This window comes from Xylocopa sonorina, chromosome 12 (genome assembly GCF_050948175.1).
Source record: "Xylocopa sonorina isolate GNS202 chromosome 12, iyXylSono1_principal, whole genome shotgun sequence".
Classification (NCBI taxonomy): Eukaryota; Metazoa; Arthropoda; class Insecta; order Hymenoptera; family Apidae; genus Xylocopa; species Xylocopa sonorina.
In genome coordinates, this window is record NC_135204.1 from 9,781,525 (window position 1) to 9,807,834 (window position 26,310).

The window sequence follows — 26,310 nt, forward strand, 5'->3', positions numbered from 1 at the left end:
TCTCGATGCGGATTTCCCGCCCCTATTTTTTCGCAACCATCGAGGGAAAACCTCGTTCCAGTCGAGCTCACAAAAGCGATTCATGCGAGCACACATCTGCGGAAACTTTTCGAAAAGCCGTGCGGACCGTAATATCTCGATCCACGACCGTTTGTCCGGGCGTTCATTCGACACCGTAACAAGGTTCCCCGCTTCCGGTGAACCGGTTGATATCGCGGCCAAATTTGCAGATTTGTCGAAGCTTTCTACCTTTGCAGCCCTCCTCGCCGTTGCTGGTCCTCCGCGATGACTTTTCTACTCGTGGAAATTTGCAAATTCTGCGATCGAGTAGCCAGTCGAATCCCTGCCGCGATCTCTTCTCGAGGAAGCGACATAGCGAGAAAAAATAACCGAGGCGAGCAAGGATTCCTGACACTCGTTGCTAGTTATCATTCAATTAGATTGGCTGTAGCTGCGGACAGCATTAAGGATTACAATTAAAGCGAGATTAAGGGGACCGTGCCGCAATCAAATTGTCGAGGAAATGGGAAATAGATTTTCGAATTAAGCCGCGACATTTTCGATAGCCCCGGCTGGGCTCTGCTAAATATTAATCGGATAGAAGCCATTATTGGATCAGTACTCGAGTGGTCAGTTTCAATTTTCGCGTGAAAGAAGACAAATTTCATTAGACTAATGCCCACGTTTCGAGCGTTTTAGGCTCTGGCTCTTCCTCGTTCGTTCCGACCGTACGTATCCTGGCACAGCGAGAGGGTGGAAAAAAATTTGCACAGCAAAAAAGGGAAAACACGCTGTCGAACGAGTGTCGAACGAATTGCGCCCGAAATCGTATAGGTGCGACGTGAAAAGCGAGCAGCGATGCGGAAAAAAGGGGCACAAACCCTAATACATCATGTTCCACCCGGGGCGTATATTCCAAGCAGCCTCCTCTACCCCACTGAATCGCCATGAGATTCGTGTTCGTGTTTACATGATAAATGATGAACGTATCCCCCAGTGCGACGTGGAAAAAATAAATAAATAAAAAGTAGGAAAAAGTAGAAAAAAGAACTGTCAGCGATAACGATGGGTAGCCAGGGAGGATTGACTTTCCTGGTTAAATCTCATCCCCTGTTGCTTCTCCTGAGCAAGTTTCCCATTAACCAAGACCAACACTATCATTCTCCACTACAATCTTGCGGAAAATTCCAGACACTCATGTACTGAACACATAGAAGGACATCTCGTGTACTATTTAATTTCTATTCAAATTTATCTAACCTCTTGTTCCGTGAACTTTTGTTTTTCCGACTGAATTAATTATGAAGAACTACGATACATGTTTCAAATCTTTTTTTATCTTCGATCGCGTGACACTTGTCGAGTGAAAATGGAGCCCAGACCTGTTTTCAAGATCGTATCGCTGACAATCGTACCGTCGTGTCGCTGGCCCCAAAGTTCGTCCTCTTTATTCCCCTCGCCATCGCGACGCGACGACGCGCGCGTTTATTCGTTGGCTTTCCATATTTCGCAGCCCCCTACGACAGTTCGCCGCGACAGGCTAAATGGAAACAGTCGGGGCAAGGAGCCGTGTAATGAAATTCCCCACGCCAGGTCGGTCTCTGTCATTCATTACTCGCTAATGACTGGCCGTTTCATTTGTCTGCGCCGATAGGGAGCCGTGGTAATTGTACAACGCGAAACGATTCGTGCAGGTGGAAAATGGCACGCGCGACGTGTGACACGGTTCACTGTGAACCAATGAAAGCGACGGAATGCCGCTGTCGCGGCTATGGGATTCCGTTACCGTGCCATGCTGCTTTGAATAATGGTTCTAGCCGTTTGCAGTGTTTAGGCTGTGGTCTATGTTGTTTCTAACGCGAATTAAGTTAAATTGACGCAGCTACTACGGGATGTCTGTTGATCTTCCTCCATTCCCGGCAAGCAGTGCACAGGAGTACAATCGCGCAGCGTAGAGGGACTTTTATGGGGTTAACCGGAGGCCAGGGTAACCCTTTACGAGCCATTTCTCTTCGAGAGCAAAGACGACGACCCGATGGCGCAACATGAATACAATCGCATTACTTGAGTCCGCCGAGCAAGTTAAGCGCTATTCGTATTTTCCAGCTCACTTAGCAGGGGCTGTATTTCAACTAATGTCCCGTAAGGCCACCGGCTACCAGCGATCTTTTTATTCGATTTGTACCTACCCAGAAGCGGGCCAAGCGTTTTTGCATTTTTATTAAAACCACCAGATTTACCGGATCCCACAACATGTGCCCGCGGTATTAATAAATTACACGCCTGGGTCTAACAAGCCTTCACGGGACGTATACTTGCGACCGTAATAGATTCCGGAAATTAAACGCGTCGCGGGACGAATAAAAGCTAAGTTAGTAAACAACAGGAAACAACAACGCCAGAAGGGGCTCGTTAAAATAACGCTTAACGATCCTTTTGAAAAACGAGCCCGCATATTTTTTCACCAGGTGCTCAATATGTTGGAACTAGGGCGGTATTCATTGACACGCAACGTGACCGACGAATTTCAGCGGCGAGAAGGGTGACCTGTACATAGAAAGCGTGCAAAAACATTTGATAAGCCAACGAAAATATCGGATTATTAAAAACCGGCAAATATAAATAGACGCGGAGAATATAAATAAATGAACCAAACAGTGCAGATACACGTTTCGAAGCGTAGGGGAGATTCGTAGAATAATCAAATGATAAATTGGACTATAGAAAGTGTGCTAAAATTTACCAGAATATTTACTATACGAGCGAGTATTTTCTCATCAACTCACTTCACTGCGCATAAAAACCTACATATTTTCTCTCAGTACTCACTTATAGAAAGCTTAGAGAATATGTGCGCGCCTGACCATGCACCGAGCTATATCACTGAATCCATTACGAGCGCGCCTTAATCTTCCTTCGAATATCATAGCAACGGAGGATCCTCCATTATGTCTATAGTCTAAAAACCGTAACCGCTTTATTAAAATTTGTACTGCGCGTATCTAGGCGGTTCAACTTATCTTCAAGCGGCAGAATTTCTGACTTGGAAACAAGTTCCAAACCAACACGTTCGCCAGAAGTTACGGGCAGATGTAACGCCCGTTCTTGTTCATTCTGATATATGTCTGACAATAGAGTGTCCATCTCCCCTCGCGTTAGCGTCCCCTACACTTTGCGTTTTCGTAATATGGAACCATCGTAACTTTCGCTGTATCTTGCGGCAACTTTTGTTCCGTTCGTTATTTTGAAAAATTTCCCTGCCAGAAAGCCCGCAGGTTATTACTACCGAAATATCTTTTTTTTCGTGCCGTATGAAAAATTCAAGAACCCACGAAATGCGCACAGTTTACAAAACACGTGTACAACGATACGAGAAACAAACACCCGATGAATACGTGGATTTTAAAGACAATACGTAGAAGCATGCAAATGAAAATATTCCTGCCTACTATGTCGAATATACTTTTGAACGCATTCTCTTCTGTCTCTCGCTGATGATAGTACGCAAAGTCCTCGAATCAACCGACAAGTTGATTAATGCAGTGCCCCAGAATTGCCTCGCGGTTTATATTAATTTGCATATATGGAACGAGCAAGGAACGTATCAGAAGCATAATTCGAAGTCGAGTATACCGATGCGAAGCAAACCAAGCAGGAAAATGTCGAAGAAGGATGTTTTGATGGAAGGCCTGATTACTCCCTGCCCTTTGAAGATACTTGACCTACTTCGATATCATTCGCCAAGTGCAGAAGTGCAAAAGTGTCCTCCGTTAATTAGTAAGGCACGCCCTCGTTCCTTGATCAAGAAGAAGTTGCTGTTTGCTATCCGATTACAAAGATCAAAAGTGAAATGTAGCGCGCGAGACGTTCAAGAAATATGTAACAGCCGTCCTGGTGCTCCTTTTGGTTCCCGACGCTGCGATATTTCCTACGTCGCGATTTACATTTCAAGACGTACACTTTTCGAATCCACCACGAACGGAAGATAGTAAAATATGAACACAGCTGACCGAGCATTTTTCTCCGATGAAAACGTGCACTGGTTCGACGACTTGATTTATCAGGAACCGCACTACCGCGGACAGTAACTAACACGGCGCCGTCATCGTGATCTCGGATTAATTTATTGCAAATCTAACGTGCCACCCCGAATCATTACTCTCGCTTGTGAAAAATCGTTACAAACCTTAACAACCATCTTTGGTTCGTATGAATAGCTGCCATCTTTACTCTTCCTCGATTTTTAATAACAAAAAAAAGGGTAGCCCATTATTCTTTAGGTATTTTCCGCCCACCACAATCTTTTCCTACGGTGCACAGTTCATTTTTCACTTTCTTCAGCGCCGCCTTTTTAATATTTTATCGCCGATACCTTCCCCCTTTGATAGATGGAAATATTCATTATTCTTTCCCGTCCGCCCTGTCTGGCTACGCATCGTCCCGTTCTACTTCCCTACCATATACCACTGTCAATTCATAGTCATAACGTTGCATGTAAATCACGACGAGCTCGGTACGATTCAATTTATTATTATCGCGCGTTGCATTCAATCTCGATGATGAATAATTAAAAGTTGAAATCGCGCGCGTACTTTACGCGATATCGTAAATTCGCTGATCTCCATTTACGCGAAACTTTAATTGCGAAACGTCTGTTATAAATATCCCTACCGATCTCCATCAGCGTTCCACGTTTTATTGGCACACGTAAAGCGCGTTATCGCGTGAACGATCGGTATAACGTGCCCTACAATGTTTCGCGCAAAATTGAATAATCCAAAAATGCAATATTCCTTGAATAACTTTCGAACGTGGGAGTAGCAGCGATCCCCTTGCTCGAAGAATCATTCGAGTCCCGATATTGCTTAAAGCGATCCCCAGCGATTCGATTCCCCGGCGAGTAACGATAGTACTCGATCGCCAGGGAACACCGACATGATTTCAATAGCCATTCCGAAGTTCGAAACGATACGTACGGCACTTAACGCCCGCGTTTCCGTCTCGATGAAATCAATATCGGATCGTTATACGCCACAATACCATTAACGGTTTGCTCGCGGTTCCCCGCGGGAAGTAGGTGCGGGGGCCCTGGGTGCCGCGAGGTCACTTTCCACCCTGGTATCAACAGCAATTGCGCAGGGACAGGTCGATCAAAAAAGAAAGGCCAGCCTCGAGACTGCCGTTCGAACGAAAGAGTGGATAAACGAACAAAAACGGTTTAGATAGGAACACGGAAGAATGCCCCGGCTGGATCGAGATAACGAAGGGTCTGGGAGAGGCGATGATCGATACCGGTCGATCGGCAGTGACCCAGTTGCGCGACACGAAATTTCTAACCGTCGAATTTATTTTTCGCCACGTACCGCGGCCAGATTGTCGGAGATCCCGCGGACCCACTAATTACCGAACAATCTCTATGCAATCTCAGCTTGTATCCCGGACAGCGTCGTTACGGTATTTCAGACGACGTCTAACGACGCACACGCGACCCAATTCCCATCCTCTTAATACAAATATTGTTCTTCCCGTTCGCGACCGTCCGACCATACACGCTTCCATTCTACTTGCACTTGCCTGCCGCTCTATATTTTCACCTTGCCACCTTGAGCAAACAGAAACTGTATCTTACTCGGTTGATTGCGACAAATATTTACGGTCCCGTGGACGACGCGCGGAATGTTTCTAACACGTGCGTAACGATTCCAGGTGCGTTCGAGGTCGTTGACCCAGCTGGACGCTCTGGGCAGCAGAATGCTGGACACGGGGGAGCACCATCTGGGGGGTGGTCCCTCGCAGCAGCAACCCCATCATCTCCACCATCATTATCAACCTCAGCAATTGCAGCACCACCCCCAAAATGTCGAAAGTAATCCACGTTTCCTTGTGCCGACGGCGCCGTCGGTCGAGGCCGCGCACCAGAACCGCACCAGGCACAAGCTGTCTCGATCGCAGGTAAGTGGAACCTGCAAATTAATTCGTATCTCGTGTAAATTAAATTAGCCACTCCGAACAATTTTTACAAAGCTACAAAGGAAACAAAAGATACGCAGCTACAACCATCGTAAACGCGAGGTTCGTGCGAACTCTATTCTCGAAACGATTCGTATTTTTATTAATACGAACGCGACATTAGCGCTCGAGTGTGAAACTCGTGGCTGGGGGCTGACAATTAAAAGGTGTCCTAATTTTAGGGGTACCGTGGGCTTACGTAACCCTTACGTATCGTCGGTGTTGCTTTCACGACCGATCAATAACAGCAAACAATCCCGTACACGCCAGACAAGAAATTAATCTTGGCGTCCGACTATAAGAGTACCTGTACTACTGCCGCGCGAAGTAGTCCGTCTAAATGGAACTTCAGCCAAGGTCAGCCGGTGCTAAACGAAACTAATTAATGTTTCTAAAGCTAAGACGTGCCAAACGTTCCACCCCGAATACATCAACGGCGTAAAACATCGCCACGATTAAATTTACTTGGCGAGAACAAGAAATACGTAACGGATGTTTGCTTCGGGTAATCTCCGAAGGTGGAAACGCAGAATAAACTGGAAATAACTGGCTTAAACGGTCCGGGAGATTTGTTCGGAGACAAGACAGAAACGGATCGGGATCTCTCGGTTTCGAAACGACGCGGAAAAGAGAATGAAAAACGTGAGAAAGCTGGCGGCCTCGCGAGAAGCCGAAAGGACTTACGTTCGATCCTTTAAAGGTTTTAGCGCACGGCAACATTTCCACCGAGTCTATAGCCAGACGTGGAAACGGGGACGGAATAACGAAAGATCTTGTTATCCTAGGTAACGCGTCCGGTGACAGGAAAATCGCTCCCAATTCAAACGACCTGATTCGTTCTACTTAAATCGAAACGCGCCGTCGTATACACGTGCTGCAGTGAGCGGATAATAAAATCTTGATTGAACCGTAAGAAGGGGACGATGATAGATCTTTATCGACAAATTGATTTGAATATATCAAGAGGCACGACTGTTATCTACCCAATCGCGTTGCTATTTTTTTTTCTTTCTCTTCTATCTACGTAAACGATGATACTGTTCGTCCTTAGTCGTCTCGTTAACGTAGATGCGTAACACGGTCGTCTGAATGGAAACTGCTGAATCTACCGCCATCATTTCTCATTGGACGACCGTGCCACACGTTTGCGTTACTGAACTCGAGAGAGCCAGAAACATTGTTCGCGTTTGTACATAAATTGCGCCCGCTCAGCGCACTAATGGGATTCCATCCACTCCAAATGAACAAATAAATGAATTCGCGAGTTTCCTACGAAATGAATGGCCCCAACTGTAAAAAAAAAGGAAGCAGTAAAACGTTAATTTCACTCGAACCCTTTCCCCGCGAGTAATGTGCCTAAAATTGCCAACAAATTGAATCGAGAACGAACGATACCTAAAAACCGGAGGGCAGACGAAACAAAGGGGGTTCTTGACGCAGTTTCTGCGACGATAAATGAAATCAGACCCTAGATGTCCTTCGAGCAATGCGAATGGGGGAGAAAAAAAAATTAAGGGATCAGAGCGACGAGGGAGCAGCCGGAGAAGCAATTAATTGTAGCCGACTGAAACGGGACTCGTCAGGATACCCGGTAAATGGCTTGTAATCGTCAGCATTACCCGACGCACGGAACGTTCTGTCAGATGCTCCGTCGTCCTCTTATTTCCATCGTGGATAACGAGTGCGACGGAACCGCGTCGCTAGACGCTGCCATTTGAATTGCTAAACGATCGATCGCGGTCAAACACCTGCCGCCCGCTGCTAGCCTGCTAGCGAGCGTGTCCATCCTGTAATCCCCCCTGGACAGAGAGGATTTGCCTCGATGAAGGTATAGTGACCGACAAACTGGACCCCTCGACCGGGAAATTCGGCTCGGACGTTGTCGTCGGGTTTCGAAGTTGAACGAAACTGGCACTTGTTAGAGGAACGTACAATCTCGCGAATTCGCCGAGCTTTACTGAAGTACTGAGTCATCTGACGTGAGTGAACCTTTTGTAGAAAAATAATGGTACCTTGATTAAAAACCTGTTATCCGGAGGCTACGAATATTAAGACAGATAGAAAGAGAGAGAGAGAGAAAATTTACGTGGTGAGCATGTTGGAACAATGTAGTCTTGAACAAAACCTACGAACAGGGAAAGTAAATGTTTCGAGTTTTACCCGCGACCTTTTACTTTTGCAAGGAAAGTGGAATCACGATTGCGCGAGAAGCTTTTCGCGAGGGGATTGGAAACTAGATTACACGGTATTTCGTGCGGAGATTACGTTCACGGCAAGCAACGATGGGGTTCCCGTTGCTTCATTATCGAGTATCGCGAGATCCCATCAAAGAAAGTGGCGGAATCGTCAACGGGGTGAACAAAGGGTAGCAACGTGATATTACGCGAATACCAGACGCCTCTGCGCTGCCCGTTTAAGATAACCCGGTCCGAAAGAAATATGTATCAGGGAAACTCGGTTATTGCTCGCAGGGAATTGAAACGCTTAAGTATGCACGCGCTACCGTTGCACCACGTTTCGGCGTTTTTCACGAAAAGAATCGATATTAAAAACGTTGCATGTTAAACAACACCATTCCTGTTTCCAATTATGTAAAAGAGCCTGAATAATCGCGCAGGGAGAGAGAAATTGCGCGTCGCTTCGTGTAACGATTGAAAATTGAACGGGGAGCACTTCTATCTCCACCGTCCCTTTGAAAGTACAATTATCCGCGTATGAAATTGTTGAAGTAATAATAAATCCTCGGAAACAAAATAAACGAGCGCTACAAAGAGGTATTTATTCGCGTTTCCATCGAAATTGATTGCGCCGTCCAAACTGTCGCGCATCAGCTTTTATGACGACGAAAAAATGGCAAACCAGATACGGCTTGAACGTGAAAGGTAATCGAGGCGAAAGAAACACGGCTGTCCGAAGTGGCGCAAGAAAGGAGTGGCAAAAACGGGATGATCGATACCAGGCAAAGAAACAAACTATTCCAATTCCGACGTTGGACAATTTCCTACGATCAACCCCATTATCGTTCCGGGAACGCGATTGTATCGTCCGGAGCGTCGCCCCTCTGTAGGACGGCGGAATTTTTGAAAGAAACTTTGATTGGATATAACGAGCGCGTTTGTACCTTTATCACGCACGTGTATTTATTTTTACGGCGGATGGCGGAGGCACGGGACACGGGTCTGCCCCGTGGGATCGGCGGAACGTTCTTCGGCTCTGCTCGAATCGATAATATGCAAACGGACCCGCGGAGTCTCCCTGCCAGCTATTATCGATTCGCCGGATTTAAGTTTCAGACGCGTACGAGACCGTGCTGCCTGGATTCATCGACGACGCGTCGAGTTCCTCCACTTAATTATCACATACGAATGCGTCTATTAAAAAATAGTCGCGCAGCTTTAGAAAATTGGTGTAATTAGAAATTGAAACGAGCCCATAGCGAAACGAATATTTTTCAACAGTTCGAGTGGTTTTTCGTCGTTTCCCAGCACGTGGCATACAGATAAAAGTGGCATAATTTGCCAATTGACTTTGCACGGGCTCGTTCCATTCCGTTTGGCCACTTGCTCGCGTTATTCTACTTGACCGGCCATTCGTGGCCCCATTCTACTTGCCCCATCGTACATATTAGATTCCTCCGGAAAATGAGGATAGTTTCGAAGCATTGTTCCCACGGGTGGATTAATTAAACAGCCAGATCCACCAAGGTCGTTTCACGTACAACGCGTGGGAGGGACCTTAGCCGAAATTCAAGGACATTCCCTGCAATTGTTGCGTCAAATATTTACCCTTGCATCTAGCGCCAATTCCGAAGAGAATATCAAATCTACGAGGCGCGGGATATGTAAGGAAGTATCACCCAAAGGACTGTTACGCTCTTTAAACGTTTCACAAAGAGTCTCTACGCCCGTCCCTTTGAAACTCGCTGGAAAATTGTCAACGACACGGATGAAACGTTGAAATCCCGCGACACCATTGGAAGCTCGTCGATGAAACAGAAAAGCGGGTCATGGAGTATCCTCCGGAGTTTAAAGGGCAATAAGAAGAATATTGGATCCAATAAAGAGGACGATTGTAAAATTAAGCGACCGTGAAAAGATCGCCGCGAGTGAGCAGCGGGCCATTTTCCATGCGATACGACGGTGTTCGTAAATAAAAACCATTTCTGACTTTATTACCTGTCACCGTCAGCCTTCGTTCAGATGGATACTTAGCGTTTCCGTCGTGCAGACACACGACTGCGCCGCGTACCAGAAAATACAAAATTCTGCTCAGCCGCCCAAAGGTTCGCTGCTTTAATCAAGCTCGTGACGCACCATGCCTAACATAATATACTAATGTATGCGAAACGTTCCGTTCGAAAACTTAGAGAAGCGAAGAAAATTGAAGAGTATTTTCATTTTACATTCCTCGCGTTGAAAATTGTTATCCTTCTGCGAGAAAAACTTTTCTGTTCCTTCGAGGAGCACGTTCCGGGAGACTATTACAATCGTTACGCAAGCCAGGCAGTTCCTCGAGATATCATCGAAGCAGTAGCGCCAAATTTGGCACCGGATTCTGCCGAGGCATTCTCAAGTTTCGCTACCAAAGTCGGACACCTATTCTCGAATTCTTGGGCAACAATCCATGTTGTACACAACTCTGATTGTAGTCCCAGAGCTTTCCAAATAATTACGGAACCCGCCAGAACTTCATGATCAATTTTTCAGGTGTCCAGCAGCGAGTACTTCAGTGTCAGCTTCGACCTGTCCGACGACTCCAGCGGCCTGGATCGAGACGAGTTTCTGCCAGCGACGAAGGGCGCTTCCTTGGCGTAAGTCTTCCAATTTCCTGCCAAACTTCTTCTACCTCTGTGCGCAATTGTCATAAATCGTTCCGTTCGACTCTTGCGCTATTAACCCACTGATCGTCGTGTAATTGTCGCGTTCGAGAGAGAAATTTCAAGAGGTTTCGGAGGAGCTAAGAACGTGTTAGGAGCAAATGAAATTTCGTACGATTTATGCGCTCATAAATACCAGCTAGCGATGGTAATGTCGTAGAATTCCACCAGAAGACGGAAGATGGAACGAAACTCCACACTACGACGAGCCCTTCCAAAACCAATCGTCGGGCCACGATGTTATTTAACAATCACCGTTAAATAAATATCCGCGAATGGTACCTAATAAAGTTTCCAGTGTAATCTTATCAAAGTTGGCCCCTTCTTTACTGGCACGATAACGCCTGATGTATCGCGCTGGATTCAGACGGTACTTCCATACTTTCTGGGGTTGCCAAGGAGGTGCCATTATGGGGTCGTCGTTATTGCTTCCAAGTCCAACGTTCTATCGTCGAGTTCTTCGCTAAAATGAAATTCCGTAAGCCTCTCGATCGCACCGCGTGAACTTTCTCTTCTTCTGTTCCAGGGACGCGCTTAACGCCGCCTGCGAGAGACGCGGGATCGACATGTCGCGGATCGAGGTATTCGATGGCTTCTCGACGCCGCTGCCGATACTGACGGTAGACACTTCGAGTCTTGGCGGGAAACACTTGCGGATAACAGGTAACCCACGTCTCGTGCACTGTGCCCTGAATTATTGAGTGTCGGATAGAGCACGGTAGCAACGGGGATACAGCGTTAACAATTAAAAGAAACGTCGAACGGGAAGCGCGAAAGTTGCTCGTTATCGCTGGAAAGTTCGCTCGTTAGCCAGAGAAACATTTGCATTCTCCGGTATAATCTACGGCACGCTCGCAGCCTTCGGAAGTTAAAGGCTAACGTTCAGCGGCGTGGCGCACGAACGGCCCGCGAATAATTCATGCGATACTGATAACAGATAGGATCGTGACGGTGGCTCGAGGCGAAACCGCTGTAATTGACGTTCGATCGTGCCTGCAGCGAATCATCGCCGTGGGATTGATCAATCGGTGGACCTGTCCACTGGCTGTCGATGCGCACCTGCGGGTTGCACAGTTCTTCCCTCCTTTGTCATTTTCAACCACCTTTAAACTTCAAAAGAAGATGTCCCTCTTCAAGAATTTATTATAGTTACTTTTCTTTCTTATATTGTCGCGGGTGCACACAGACAGCGGTAAACGGATCGCTCGTGGGCGAAGCTTTGATCCAGTCGCTCTGAGTCGCGGCTGAACATAATCAGGTTGAATTACTTCAAGCTCGAGACTGACTCCCTGGCCGACTGTTACTGATACATTCCACTATATAATACTTGGAATTCGCGGTGGAATTGTTCCAAGTCGAAAGTTATTTGTTAACGTAATCCTCGGTAGTAAATTTTGTATAATCCAGCCGATAAAAAATTGTGTCCTCCGTAATCCATATATTTATTAAAGCCACACGTTTCTTTTTTTTTGCGTCGTTTAACTGCGGTGCATTAAAAAAGGCAATATATTTCGTTCGATTTACTAATGGCCAGCGTATATAAACCTCCAATTCGCGAGTATAACTCGTCTGTTTTAATCGACATTGCTGGTCCCGGTCGTACAATTGAAAAAAAAGATATTAGAACGGAGGATTTTAGACAACAGGAATAATCTATGTCTACTTTCTCCGCCGTTCTGACGCGTGAAATCGACTTCGAAAATGTCCCCGATTTTTATCACTATTACGCGTAAAACATGACATTCCACCCACGATACGAAAGATCAAGGCTAAATAAAAAGAAAGTTGCACGAACGCGTATGGACAGTGGACTCCAGTGGACTCTGTAGCGTGCATTACCAAGGAGCATATAAGGCTGCAACTAATTGACGTTCGTTAATTACGGAAAAGCGAGCAAACTAAGAGCACTATTGACGAAGGCGGAGAGCTGGTCTATTGATTACGCTTTCTTGTACATTTTTCTTTAAAACTCCAGCAAACACGAACTTGCTTACGTATCGAGTGACGTTATTAAATACCTGAAAGGCGTACAGATATCTCGTCACGGTGCAATAAGGCGAATTTAATTCAATTAATTGTAACTCACCGTCATAAAGGAAGCGTACATAACACGGCCCGTCATTATAACAATATAATTACCGAGGCTAATTCAATGGAAATTTCTGACGTGATTTATCGCTCGGAATGAACAAAGTTCCCGTTTCATCTTATTGCGAAAGAGACGAGAAGTATTTTTTACGTAAATAGAAGAAAAAATTGGATGCTGGAAAAGACGGAAAGATGGTGTGGAATTAAAAAGAGGCGAAACAGGAATAAGCCCGTAATTTACGTGAAAAGTTGAAGGAAATATAGTCGAAGGAATTTAATGCTAGAGGATGCTTGAAGCGCGAAAACCGTGCAATTGTAATTCTCCCGTCGCTTCCAAGTATGTGAAAAACTTGAGGTTCCTCTGACTAACCTTGAGCTTTAAGGATCCAGAAAGAAATATCGAGTCAGTGACGCAAACAGCGTTTAACGCGTGAATGGAAAGCACACGCAATTATTTACCAGCTTTAGATGAATATCAACCTTAATAGTTACTTTTTTGCTCGTTACACCAAACAACACCCTTGTCCCACGTACACACAGACACACGCGTTAACTAAGGAGAATCGGGTCCGATCAGATAGAGTGAAGCTTAAGCGTAAAGTAGAAAATGTCCAACCCTGTTCAGACTGCCACGCGAAAGTGTCACGAACGTCGATAACGTGCTACTGTTTCGACTCAAGTAAACATTCCCGTAGCTACAAAATGTAATTCCTGGAATTCCTGTCTTGTTTATCAATCACGAATATCCATCGCAACGTTTACCGCTCGGTATATTTCTGCCACCACTTATCTGATCGATAAATCTTTTTAGACACTTTACAGCTACGGAAACGTGTAGATTTTGCGTATTATCTATTTTACGATCGCGATAAGAAAAAAAGAATGAGTTTAATTTTCTGTTCCAGTTAAGGACAACGATAAATCGAACTCAAGATCGTCTAGCCAGAGGGGCAACCAAAGTGTCTCCCTGAGAAAAACAAGCGGGGTAAGATATCCATCGTAGTGCATGAAAAAAAAAGAAAAGGGTGCCTTTTTAATTCCTCTAATGGAACCTTGAACACCTTCCGCGTCTCAAAAGCCGCTGAAAAGAGTCGAGAGTCGATCGTTGTAACAACCTTCGCGTTCTCATCCCCAGAGTCGAACTCTTCCGTAGCCACCCCTTTTCCACCCTTTCTCATCGCTGCCCGTTCCGTTTCGATTGACGTAGATTTTTTAATTAGCGGATGCTATCACGTAGACGTTCCAAAAAGCGACTTGAACGAAATTTTGGATTTTCGTATTCGAACTTAATATGACGATATCAAGATGGTTCCTTGAGACTTAACACGTCTCACGAGCAAATCGAAGACAAATGAAATGATCTCAGCGAGTCGCAGACAATGCTACTACAGCGCGACGATCGATACTAATCCCCCTATTAGGTCCGTATGCAGATTTTAATGACTTGCAAGAACAATAATCGCGATTCTATCGTCAATTTCGCTCTAGTGATATCGTGACTTATGCAATATTCTCAATATTACTATTATAGATCTTAAAATAAAAGTAAAACGTTGGTACTAAACTTGGATAATGGTCCTCTTCGTTGTACTGCAACTGCAAACACATAATGACGTACTTGGGATATTTTATCCGTTCTTGTATTGTACGTTTGTTCTCCTCAGAAAGGAGCTTTGCCTCCACAATTGTTCTAAGTTCTCCGCTTACCGTTAGACAGAGGCCGCTTGTGGCTTCCGATAAAATGGACATCCTTGCATCCCGCTATCGAGGACTTACGAGGGAAACCGTGGAAGCCCCAAAACGTTAGCGAGCTGTCTGACTGTTACGGACGATAACTACTTGGATAAACTGCTAGACCTGTGATACAGATAACTTCGATCAACGGGGAGGGGGATCCTTTAGTATTTCACAATTTGTGTTTTCGATAGAAGGTGAACTAGGCAACGTAAATCGATGCGTGAATTAGTACGCGATTGGCAATGTGCCGCGTAGATTTCAATGAAATTTTGATTATCTTCCATGGAAAGTTATCTTCATTGTGTCCAATTGGCAGAGCTATCGGTGTCGCAGCGGTCGTTTCTTCAGCGTCTCGACAGAAGACTCGAGCGTCGACTCCGAGGTCGGTAGCACCACCACGCTCACGTCTGGTCGGAGTTCCGCTGGGGCTGCGGGGTTCAAGACCAGCAAACAGCGTTGGAGTGGGTTCTTCATGAACACGAAGGGTACCAAAATCGACTTGCTCACCGCACAGCTGGACGAATACAATAAACACGGCGTCCCAAAGCTCTCGGACGTCCAACTGCCCTGTGAACTGACCTTTAACGAAGATGGTTAGTTCAATTAACAACAGTTGTCTTTTCTTTAGATGATCAGTGGTCGCGATGGATTTTTTTTTATATAACAGACTTATATTCGTATACAATAAATTATCTTACACTGGCAAAAACAGTTAATATACATATCTATATAACACTGGTCAATGATTGTTCTTTTATACACCGTTAATGGTATCCGCGTTTAGGTAAAAGCTATTTTACAGTCTCGTCTGTCGAATCCGTTTGCCGTTTTCGAGCATAAAATTCCGGGCCAACTTCTTCGTCCTCTGTCGCTTGTTTCAAAGCGTTCCAGGCTGTAAAACAAACAGAGAGAATCACAATCAGGCCTAACTAACCGTTCGCAATCCTAAAATCTATGAACTTTATCACAGCCTTGTACAACCTAGAAGATGACTGGCGCGAAATTGTAAAGAACTCGGACCAACTGTCAGAGAAGCAGCAACAACAGCAAACTGCTTTGTGGGAATTAGCTCAGACAGAAGTAGCTTACATCAAGACCCTGAAGGTCGTGGCGGATGTGAGTGTTTGTAAATAAATATTTTTTACAGACTCTGCCTATTTTCCCTTATCATTTCACGATTTGTTTAAACGCTTCAGCTGTTCATGGCGTGCCTCTGCAGCCTGCAGGCCTCGAGTATCCTGACCGAGGTCGACAGGACGAAGCTCTTCAGCAACATCCCCGAGATTTACACCGCGAATCGCTACTTCTGGACCGAGTACGTTCTATTTATGATCAATCACTCGAGGACCACTGGACAGCCGCTCGATCCTGGTTACCTTCTGCAGGGTTTCGAGACTTTCGAGCAAACGTTCGCGCCCTACACCAGGTACTGCGCAGAGCAGAGCAGATGTCAGCAATACTGCAGAGACCGTCTGAATGATAATCAACTGTTCACGGTCTATCTGGTGGTAAGAATCTCAAAAGATCAGTAATTAAAGAGAAAATTCAAATTGGAATATATTCTAACGAACTTTTTCCGTTTGTTAGTGGTGCGAGACTCAAAAGGACTGCAATCGTCTAAAATTACTCGATATACTGGTGAAACCTATGCAGAGGCTGACGAAATACTCTCTCCTCTTGAAGGCTGTTCACAAGAACACGGAGAACGAGGAGCAACGCGCAGAGTTGACGCATATGGTAACATACATCGTCGTGTTATTCAATTAATACTCTTCTACTGTTTCTATAAATCATTTCGAACGTTGTAGATCAAATCTGTGGATGACTTCGTGGCGTCTGTGAACGCAGCTCTCAGGAGGAGCGAGGAGACAGCGCGGTTGGCCAGCGCTGCGTCTCGAATAGAGAGTTACGACGTGGTCGATTCCAAGGACGAAGAACTAGAGAAACTTATTAGAAATCACAGCTCATTTGATATCACCACGGCTCCGATGCCTGGTTGCCCTAAAGATACGCTCAGAGTACTCCTACGCGAAGGAGATTTGAAGCTGAGGGACGCCGCCAGTAGCAAAGTGAGTGGGAACTCTTAATAATCTCGAAATGTATACTTGTTGCAAAAGATTGAATACTGAGATCTCCGTAATGACACTCGAACATTTGAGAAGTAATCGAGACTTTTTTGTATCTCGCAGATGGAGGTGCACGTGCTGTTACTGACAGACATGCTATTGATCTGCAAACCGTCGACCAAGAAGACCTCGTCCAGCGGACTGGCTGGCACCGTTGGAGGCGGTTTGAAGATTATAAGACAACCGTACGTGATCGATCGCATCCGAATACACGAGCTGAAGGAGCCAAGCAGCTTAGGTTTGATTTATCTCAACGAATACGGAGCGGCGTCAGGTGCTCTGGTTCTAAGTACCGGAGAATCGAAATTAGCCAAGGTATATTTCATCCTGAAGTACCCCGAAACTTCTCGTCCACGTTCATCATTTATCTGAGGGTTTATACGTTACTCTGTTCCTCTCTAGTCTTGGATGGAATCGATAAGGAAAGCTCAGCAACAATTCGCATTAATGAAAGTGCCACCGCTTGGCAGCACCATGAATCTAGGCACGGTTAGTAGACAACCTAGTACGTTCCTTGGCGACGTTGAATTTGAATCAGAGGAATGCGAGGGTATCCCGAAAACACCTCGAGGTAGCAGCAGAGCATCTAGGGTGAGCAGTCTTGCTCACAGTCACAGGTACGACTTCTAATCTAATTCAGAGTTTCTAGGCGAACGAGTTGAAAATTAAAGTTGCAGAATTAGAGTACGGAAATTGTTTTCTAGTGGAAGTATAGAGATGGAAGGCGTTTCGCCGGGAAGTAGTAGCTTCCTGCCTAGTTACAATGCGAGTAGAAACGTCAGCGTCGAAACGAGCGAACCACCGCGTGCCTCGAGCGTGTCGTCGGAAGAAGGGGGCGAGAGTTCCGGGCACAACCACAGGCCCATGCAAATAAGGTAAATGCACAGTGAGTGCAATGGAGTAACGCAACAGTTCAATCGCAATCTGACCAACGTTTAACCATTATTTTAGTCCTAACAAATTTGATAATAGACGATATCTGCTGAGTAAGTCACCAACGCCTAACACGCTGAGTGTCCAAGTGCCGGCGTACTCTAGCTTGGGCCAATCGCTGCCAAACTTGACCCTAGCCACCTCGCCACAAACTTCGACCGTGTCTCCGACACCACCGAACTCGCTTCTCATAGTACCCCAAATAACAAAAAGCAAGGACACTTTGCTTTCACCAGGGCACCGAGGTAGCAATTACCCACACGAAACTATATCTTTTACCATCTCTCTCACCCCTTAGAAGCATGTTGCAACTAGGCGAAACGTAGCATTGTGCATGCTTGGCAGAATCTTGCATTAGAATAGGAGGAGAATACAGAATATTTCAAATTGAAGAATCAAACAACGAAAGCTTAATACAGACATGACCAACTGGAGCCCGCGTACAGAAGCCACCATGCTTCGCTTAACCGCAGTGACTGTTTTAAACAAAAAAAGATTTGCGTCACTCGTTGAGAACTGCTACCGTACGGGCTGCAGTTAGCCATGTCTGGCCTAATTTATTTCTTTCCATTGCACTTATCCTACTTTTAAAGAATGGCTGAAATCCTACACCTATCGGATGCTTCTTCCAATCCTGTCACTGTAAAATAATCACGAATAACGGAGTATTTACTGTTTAATGTTAGCATGAGAGGAAAGTATAAGAAATCGTTAACGTTAGGGATGTTAATTAAGAAAATACTATTAGGTATATCGTATCCACCACCGTCGCCCCCGAGAGGGGCACTCAGAAGAGCATTCGCGATACCTCAGTCACGAAACCCGCCTCTCGTTAAAACGAGACACATAAGCACGTCTGTGACGCAGACGGTTCAGCCGGCGATGAATTTTGACGCGGAAGCCATCGAGGAGAGACGAAGAAGGCTGGAACCTTCGCACAGGATGCCATCGACCAGCAGCATCGCGGAGGAAAAGGTTGATTATTTGATCTAAAAATCTTGATCCGGTGGATGGTATCGTCGGTGAAATTTTTAAATGCTAAATGTTAAACGAAATTATTCGAAGGACCTTGCAAAGTGCAGTTTGAAAGCACGTCTTCGTTTTAGAAATGACAAGAGCTGGGATACAAGAGTAACCTGCCGAAAAGATAAATTGCTACGGACCATCTGCATTTGATATGAGGGTGTACGTGATACGTCGTGTCTAGAAACAAGATGTTGCTTCCTGTTGTCTGTATGCAAGTGCTGCACACACTTTCATGCAGGACCAGGAAGGGGTTCGAATAATCGAGAATGAATACAGCTTGAGTTTGATGAACGTCTTGTACTCCCTGTGCCTACAATATGAACCGAGCAATTTTACAATCGGTGAGTGAATAGCTCAACTGCCTCGGAATAAATTCTATCTTACTATGGCGAACGTAAGAGAAATCTGTTCCACTTCTAAGACTACATAAGAATCTGTTGCAGATTGGGGCCATTCGAAATCAACGTGAAGTTTGTACCACGATCGTATCATTGTAACTAATTTGATTCTAGCCGTGTAATTTCTAGATCTCGTTTTGTAATCAATACGGCCCGTGGCGGGCTGACACGGCCACGTATTCGATATTACCCTAGTTCATTTAGAATTCTAAGCGACGAACAGAACAAAAAAAAAGAGGCCTACTTAGTGTAATTTAATATTACGACTATTTAACGTGATTTAAGTTTAGATGACCATGATAGTTGAAGTAAGACGCCTTTAGAGAAACAATTTTAAACAAGTTTCGTGATTTGACGATATAAAGAAACAAAGAGCAAGTACGAACATTTAGAGGAGAGCGACACGCGCATACACACGTAGAGAAAGAAATCACACTTTTATGTAGAGAAAACAAGACGATGTGAACAGTTACGCTAATCCCTCGTACAAGCTTCGATGAATACACGATTTACGAATGCGAAAAATTACGAAATGTATGAAGCAAGAAAGAGAGAGAGAAAGAGAGAGAGAGAGAGAGAGAGAGAGAGAGAGAAACATTTACTTTAAGTACAAATTCAATTTCGCAATATTTTGTTCAAGAGACTGAACTCGTGTGTGAATAGTTGGGCTGTCTGATAAACGTAACCTAACTAGAGACAACAATACGTAGAAAGAAAACAAGAGCAATGATTTTATACGAGCTCCTTTACGTAAGGTTTCTTTCGAACCCCCCTTCCCATACCCAGAAAATTCGCGCAGCTTGCATTAAGCTTAAAATGTTAAATTACCATTTAAAGAAAAAAATATCGATTGTGCGTGTATGTACGATCGTTCGCGGTCAAGGTCAAAATATAGTACATAATTTATTAACAATGTTAATTACTTAATACCCAATTAAATTCCGGCTTCCTGAACCTCCGCATCGTCTTTTTCACAGACGATGATATAGACAATTTATTTTTAATTTCCTCTAGCCTATGTTCATCAAACGAGATATACAGTGTACAGGTTTTAATTCTATGCGATTTAGCCTACATTATTTTATTTACTTTTACAAGAACTTCGCTGTAAATTATATTTTATGTACAAACAAATTAAATACCATAAAGTACTGTACATCTTTTATGATACCTCAACAGCTCGATATAGATTTCTCACCTCCTTTACTTATTTACATACGCGCGCTGTACTGAGGGTTTTTAGAATACAGTAAAGCACACTTACGTCAGCAATCATTCGCCATGTCCTGACATGTTCGTGCTTCGCTACGATCGTCAGCTAATGCCTCTAAAATGTCTAACAAAAGCTCCCGACTTAGTTGCTTCAACCGTGGAAGCCTTGCAACCTGTAACAACGTAAAGCGACGTTTATAATAGAACCAGATTTACAGCAATCACATTGCAACATGTAATGTACGCACCTCCGTAAAGTGATGCACGATGAGATTCAGCGCATACTTCTTCATGTCGACAGCTTGCATTCTGTCGGCAGCTTCCAAGATCTGTATGACATTCTCAAAGGTAACGTTCATCTCGAGATTTTGTTTGCAAAACGCTTGCAATCGATTATTCGTGAACCCATAGAAAACTGGCGCAGTGAACAAGTACAAAGAATCTTCTGGCGGCATCGAAACGTCCGCGTAATAAATGTACCTCAACAAGGAATCGAACGATTCGGAAGACGGTATCATTTCACCGATTTGTATCTACGATAAAGATACGCGTGTTGTTACGACAAACCGAAAGCCACAAAAGAAATAGAACAGGCGTGCAATAAACTTACATTCACTATATTATTTTCTGGCATGAACGAACGGAACATTCCCTCAAAGTAGCTACATCGAGCTGCGAGAATGGCTTTATGAGCTGGAATCGGTACGCCGTCTAACATCAGCGTTATATCACAAAATTCTTTGCCCACACTTTTCAGAAATGCTTCCATATCCTGTTCCAATGTTGTTCCTAAGGTGAAAAATAAATTCATATAAAAAAAAATTATTTGCTTACAAAGAATTGTAGAAAGTTGCACCTGTACTGAGGTCACATTGTCTAGGAAAGGCACCTCTTTGAGGCATCTGTCTTTTCCTAATAATTTCCACCATTAAAGGTTGATCTAAGGTTTCGAATTCTTTGCTCATTACGATCTGATTGTAATTTATTTCCTTCACTATGAAACTCAGGCAAAACTCTTTTATGAAGTATAGTTTTAAGTGGGCGGCGTTGTGTAACGCTTCCAAAACGTTCGCATGACTGATGGTTGCCTTAAGGTATTGCACGCATAGTTGTTCCAACCGTTTCATGTTGAACTGCAAAGCTAAACGATAGACATCCATCATGAGAAGCACTATCCGATTGCTCAGTGGGTCTTCAACACGACTGCTCGAGCCATCCTCGTTCCTCTTCGTTGGATCGATTCGATCGGTATAAATATAGTTTAGGACCATTTCAAATGCCTCTGGTACAGCGTCTTTCAGTCTTACCTGTAACATAAAACGACTGCAATCTTTTTAATCCCTTCCAGAAACCATACATACAGAATCATAAAACGTCAGGGTGACCACTGTAGTAAATTTACCTCTAACAATGGCATATCTTTAACGGGTACATCCACAGTACCGAACACTTCTTCTAAATGTTTATCGCGCTTCTCTCGAGCTTGTCTAATGCGAGTTCTAAGGAACTGCGACCGAGCCGCAACCATAGCTATGTGAGCAGGTATCTTTGTCTCTGTGTCCCCTACTACAAATTCTACATCACAGAAAAGACGCCCGCTCAGCAACCTTCCAAGATCGTCGTGCAAGGTGCACTTCGGATAGGACGAAAATTGGAATCGATACGTTTCCCCGGATCGAATATTATTGTCGACCGTCCCGCCGAAAATGAACATCGCCTCTCCGATCACTGCTGCCGCGTGAAACAGACGACCAGACGGGACCTGGCTATCGGCGGAAGGCAAAATAATGTTCCACGTCTGCGTATCGAGATCGTAGCAATGGAGATCGTTGGGCAACGTAGAGTCAGCCGCGCCGCCAAACACGTACAGATGTCTGTCGAAGCTCACCATGGTGTGACCGTATCGTCGCGCTGGCGGTGGAGGCGCGCCGCGAAGTATGTGCTCCGTTGAAATTCGCATCCACCTGACGATTTGAATTTCACGAGATACGATGTCGTTTTAAAGGACCAAGCTACGCTATGAATTTACCGCTTTTCTCGAAAGTGAAACTGGAAGAGACTATTCGTGATCTTAGCTCCACTTTGACCGCTGAATACAAACATGGATTCGCGCGCTACCGCTACTGGGAAATTACAACAAGTTGGTGGACAGTCACCGGACTGAACAACTTCTTCCCATACTCTTGGCTCTCCAGCCTGAAATTAATCCGAGATTATCATGTATCTTTCAGGTATTCCAAATATATATACTTACTAATAACGATATTGTCCACATATCGTTTAATCTTGCATTGCCATCGTAACCAGCAAATATCCATAGCTTGTTATCGTAGACAGCAGCTCCGTGAGCTGATCGAGCTACAGGTGTTCTGCAAAGAAATATAATGTTTATATCGTACATCATTATACAACAGATGTATTCAGAAACAATTACAGATAGAGATTAAATAAATAAGTTAATGAGCGAAACATACTTCCCAATAAACTTCCACTCTGTCCACTGGCCAGTTTGAAACCGGTACTCGAATAGGTCATTTTTATTGGTCAGGTTTGAATTGGAATGTATGTCACCAGTGTAACCACCGAATACAAACATAGAAGAATCATGCACAACTGCGGAATGATGATAACGTGGAGCGGGAGGTGCTCCCGTCGCAAACGCACGTCCCCACGACTTTTCTTTCACATCGAATCTCAACAAATCATTCAACATTCTTTTACCATTATCACCACCGAATACATAGATCGCATCTTTGTACGCTACAACAGTGTGTTTGCTACGCCTGTGTATAATACAATTAGGTGAACTTTTGGAATAATGCATTTGCAAAGCACTCTCTAATGTAACATTTAAAGAACGATAATAGAGAGCAACAAGAATACAAATTGAATTAATAAGAACAATCTTTAAAGCTTACTCGATATCATTTATTTACAATCTATAACGAACAGTTATAGATCAACTATCTATGAAACAACGAAATTCAATATCAAATAAAGAGACTCGTAAATGACAAATATAAGTTAAATATTGGTGCATAATTATTGGAATTGAAATGCTGTAACAAAATTATCGGTTGGGCATCGTAAAGAATCAGGGTGAATCTAAAGTAAGTAAAAAATAACATTTACTCAGTGAGAAACTGTATCGATTAAAATTACCTGGCGCCAACGAATTCGTCACATTCGGGCATACGCTGCCACCGGTGAACAGTTTCGAATGGACCGAAATCAAGCGTTAAACATTCTGCAGTCGAAACGTTATCCATTTCTTGTTATTTCAAGCAAATATGATCCCACAGAAATATTCTATGTTAACCTACGCATCATTGATTCGTTCAATTCTCATTTCTCATCATTTCTTTTAGACATTCATCGAGCAGATACAAATCTGCGAACTCGTTTAAACATGAGTTTCGATCCTATCGTATCGAATATCAAATAAATTCTTTACGCTATTCGATACTTTTAAGGTTAAAACCACTCGCTGTCAAATCTGTCAAAATAGTGAGGTTATATCGATCCGGTCGATCGTAACCAAGTGTAATAAGGTTTCGTACGATTCGCATACGGTTGTTTACTTCACTCGCGATTAACATAATCGGTATTAACATTTTATAAAATGCATACTTTACAATATATACCTTTATGTACGCGCATTAACTCGCTCGTACCTCTCTTGACGTCGAATTTTATTCCACTGCACGTGACGTCATCTCTCCATATGGTCGAGATTATCCGTGGCGCCATCTCTGTGAAAAGTGCTCAAACTGGTCGCTCACGATTATCGACACAGAAGTGAACTACCGATCGACTGGTGGCGCCATCTATGTAGAAAACGCTGAAGCTTATCGACGATTAGTTTCAGCGCTCTCCGCACAGGTGGCGCCACCAGTCGGTCGGTAGTTCACTTCTGTGTCGATAATCGTGGGCGAGTAGTTTGAGCACTTTTCACCGAGATGGCGCCACGAGTCTTTCAGAGGTTCACTTTGCTGTCGATAACGATGTGCGACCAGTTTGAGCACTTTTCACAGAGATGGCGCCACGGGGAAAAAATAAAATTTCATCGAAAGAAATTATAAAATTTATTTCAACGCTATACAAATTGAAACGCAAGCGAACGAGGAAGAATTGAGAAGGTTAAACCGTATCGCCCTCGAAAGTATCTTCTGTTCTGTATTAAAATCGTGCGATTCAGACGGGGGAGAATCAGTCCGAGTTTAATTGAGCCAGTAGTACCAAGTTAACGAACGGAGAAAGTGTTGGTGTTTTTCAAAGGGCGAAGGATTTTATTGTATACACCGTTAGAAGCCGAATCGAATGCAAACGAGCTCGTAAATGTGTTTCGTGAGCCTTGTAATTACGTGCGGTAAAATTTGAACGATGTGAGGTAGGGTGTCATGCGGTGAGAACTGATTTCCGCACGAGGCGACGTGATAAACACGCGGATCCGAAGCCGAGAAAGTCGGCGAGCCCCACTTATCGGTCTCTGGTGCGAGGAAAACAATAATACGAGGGAAAGAATGATACGTAATTTGTTTCGAAACGGCCAGAAAATCTTTTGGATCGGCTGCACGTGCATCGGCACGTATATCGCGTACCGATACTGGAAAAAACGAGAACTCCTAACGATAGACGAAGGTTTCGAGGAGGTGTCCAAGGTTAGAGATGCCGATTCTGCTCGTGGACGATATCGAGATTCGTCTCGAAACGCCGACTCGAAGGTTTCGTTTGCCACCGGAATGTAGACTCGTTTAAACACCGATCGTTTCTTTGCTTTTATAGCTCGATGACAGTCACGAGAAACGAGTGCTCCTGTTGGGTTTGGACGGAGCTGGGAAAACGTCGATTATAAACCAAATATGTGTTGCGAACGGCGACGAGACCTCGTACACAGTACCTCCGAAGCCGACAGAGGGTTCGTCTGTATATAGAATAAAGAACGGGGTTGTCACGTACAATGTTTGGGACAGTATGTAAATTTCTTAAGCTAAAGAGTTTGTCCGCCAGGCTGATAGAGTAATTAAAACATAATTTTATCGTTAGTCGGAGGTTCTGATGCCACTAGAAAATATTGGGGTGCTTTCTTGCAAGATACAGATCTGTTGTTGTTCGTAGTAGACGCGTCCGACGTGAACAAGTTATCGTCGGCTGCTTCTATTCTGAAACAGTTATTAAGCGACGCAAGAATGGACGACGTACCAATTTTAGTAGTTGCTAACAAACAGGTAAATGTTTCTCTCGATCACACGTCTTTAATGGTCTTCGGTAGGGTCTCTAACATTTTTGTCTATAAAAATCAGGACAACCCTAACGCTATGAAACCAGAGGAAGTTAAGAAAACTTTAGATTTGTTAAGTATCTCCCCTCATAAGCACAAGGTAGAAATAATCGGATGCCAAACAAGACCTATCCCTGATATGCCAGCGGAAACGACCGAGTGCACTTGGTATCACGCATCCATGGACTCAGTTAGGAAAAAAATGTTCTATATGGCGAAAGATAGCTTATCTGCTCCTTTGTTTTGTTGAACGATACTCTCTATAAGAAAAATAGGAAGATAAGGAAAAGAACGAAGAAAAGGGACAGTATGTCTGGCTCTCGGCATACTGTGCACAATTTTTTCAATGAATTGAAGTGATTGCAGTTTGTACGAAAATGAACCCTTTTAAGAAAAATAATTCAAGCTTTAAAGAAAAATAACACAAATAAAAGTGTACAATTTTTTAAAGATCTCACAGTGTAATATGTTCGCAATCATTTAACTTTATTATACTTTTTGTACTGCTTCTTTTTTCGAGATATATAGATATATATTTATTTAATAAATTATTTATTTACCTCGTCGGATCACAGTAAACATTTCTCTTCTAGTTTCATTTATTTTATGCACAGTGCACGGCTA

The 26,310-nt window shown here is 44.1% G+C and overlaps 3 protein-coding genes across 7 annotated transcripts in view; 2 read left to right on the forward strand and 1 right to left on the reverse strand.

Moving 5' to 3' along the window:
- LOC143429942 (pleckstrin homology domain-containing family G member 5) overlaps window positions 1-20,106 on the forward strand; it is a 58,618-nt gene extending 38,512 nt beyond the window's left edge. For 2 of the 4 annotated variants that reach the window (XM_076905814.1, XM_076905818.1), the window contains 16 exons: window positions 5,707-5,952; window positions 10,716-10,819; window positions 11,412-11,548; window positions 13,879-13,958; window positions 15,027-15,303; window positions 15,681-15,826; window positions 15,907-16,218; window positions 16,298-16,447; window positions 16,519-16,779; window positions 16,900-17,151; window positions 17,239-17,453; window positions 17,541-17,711; window positions 17,788-18,014; window positions 18,518-18,744; window positions 18,876-19,136; window positions 19,239-20,106. In XM_076905814.1, the coding sequence (XP_076761929.1) occupies window positions 5,707-5,952; window positions 10,716-10,819; window positions 11,412-11,548; window positions 13,879-13,958; window positions 15,027-15,303; window positions 15,681-15,826; window positions 15,907-16,218; window positions 16,298-16,447; window positions 16,519-16,779; window positions 16,900-17,151; window positions 17,239-17,453; window positions 17,541-17,711; window positions 17,788-18,014; window positions 18,518-18,744; window positions 18,876-18,881 (2,811 nt within the window). In that variant the 3' untranslated portion in view covers window positions 18,882-19,136; window positions 19,239-20,106. Of the gene's footprint in view, window positions 1-5,706; window positions 5,953-10,715; window positions 10,820-11,411; window positions 11,549-13,878; window positions 13,959-15,026; window positions 15,304-15,680; window positions 15,827-15,906; window positions 16,219-16,297; window positions 16,448-16,518; window positions 16,780-16,899; window positions 17,152-17,238; window positions 17,454-17,540; window positions 17,712-17,787; window positions 18,015-18,517; window positions 18,745-18,875; window positions 19,137-19,238 lie in introns of those variants that run through there. The other 2 variants (XM_076905815.1, XM_076905816.1) reach the window with 2 other exon arrangements.
- On the reverse strand, window positions 15,371-23,746 carry Lztr1 (Leucine zipper like transcription regulator 1). 2 transcript variants are annotated; one of them, XM_076905826.1, is made up of 10 exons: window positions 23,568-23,746; window positions 22,880-23,188; window positions 22,660-22,774; window positions 22,435-22,601; window positions 21,808-22,369; window positions 21,295-21,712; window positions 21,016-21,194; window positions 20,654-20,938; window positions 20,458-20,578; window positions 15,371-15,602 (listed from the first exon to the last, which is right to left on the reverse strand). In XM_076905826.1, the coding sequence occupies exons 1-9, from the start codon at window positions 23,672-23,674 to the stop codon at window positions 20,459-20,461; spliced, it is 2,262 nt and encodes a 753-aa protein (XP_076761941.1). In that variant the 5' UTR covers window positions 23,675-23,746; the 3' UTR covers window positions 15,371-15,602; window position 20,458. The 2 variants fall into 2 exon arrangements, with proteins under 2 accessions (XP_076761941.1, XP_076761940.1); XM_076905825.1 differs by having other exon boundaries at window positions 15,373-15,602; window positions 21,262-21,712; window positions 23,568-23,745.
- An 890-nt stretch (window positions 23,747-24,636) lies between these two features.
- LOC143429812 (uncharacterized) lies at window positions 24,637-26,249 on the forward strand. The gene is made up of 4 exons (XM_076905607.1): window positions 24,637-25,066; window positions 25,191-25,377; window positions 25,452-25,633; window positions 25,709-26,249. The coding sequence occupies exons 1-4, from the start codon at window positions 24,929-24,931 to the stop codon at window positions 25,934-25,936; spliced, it is 735 nt and encodes a 244-aa protein (XP_076761722.1). The 5' UTR covers window positions 24,637-24,928; the 3' UTR covers window positions 25,937-26,249.
- The last annotated feature ends 61 nt before the right edge of the window (window positions 26,250-26,310 follow it).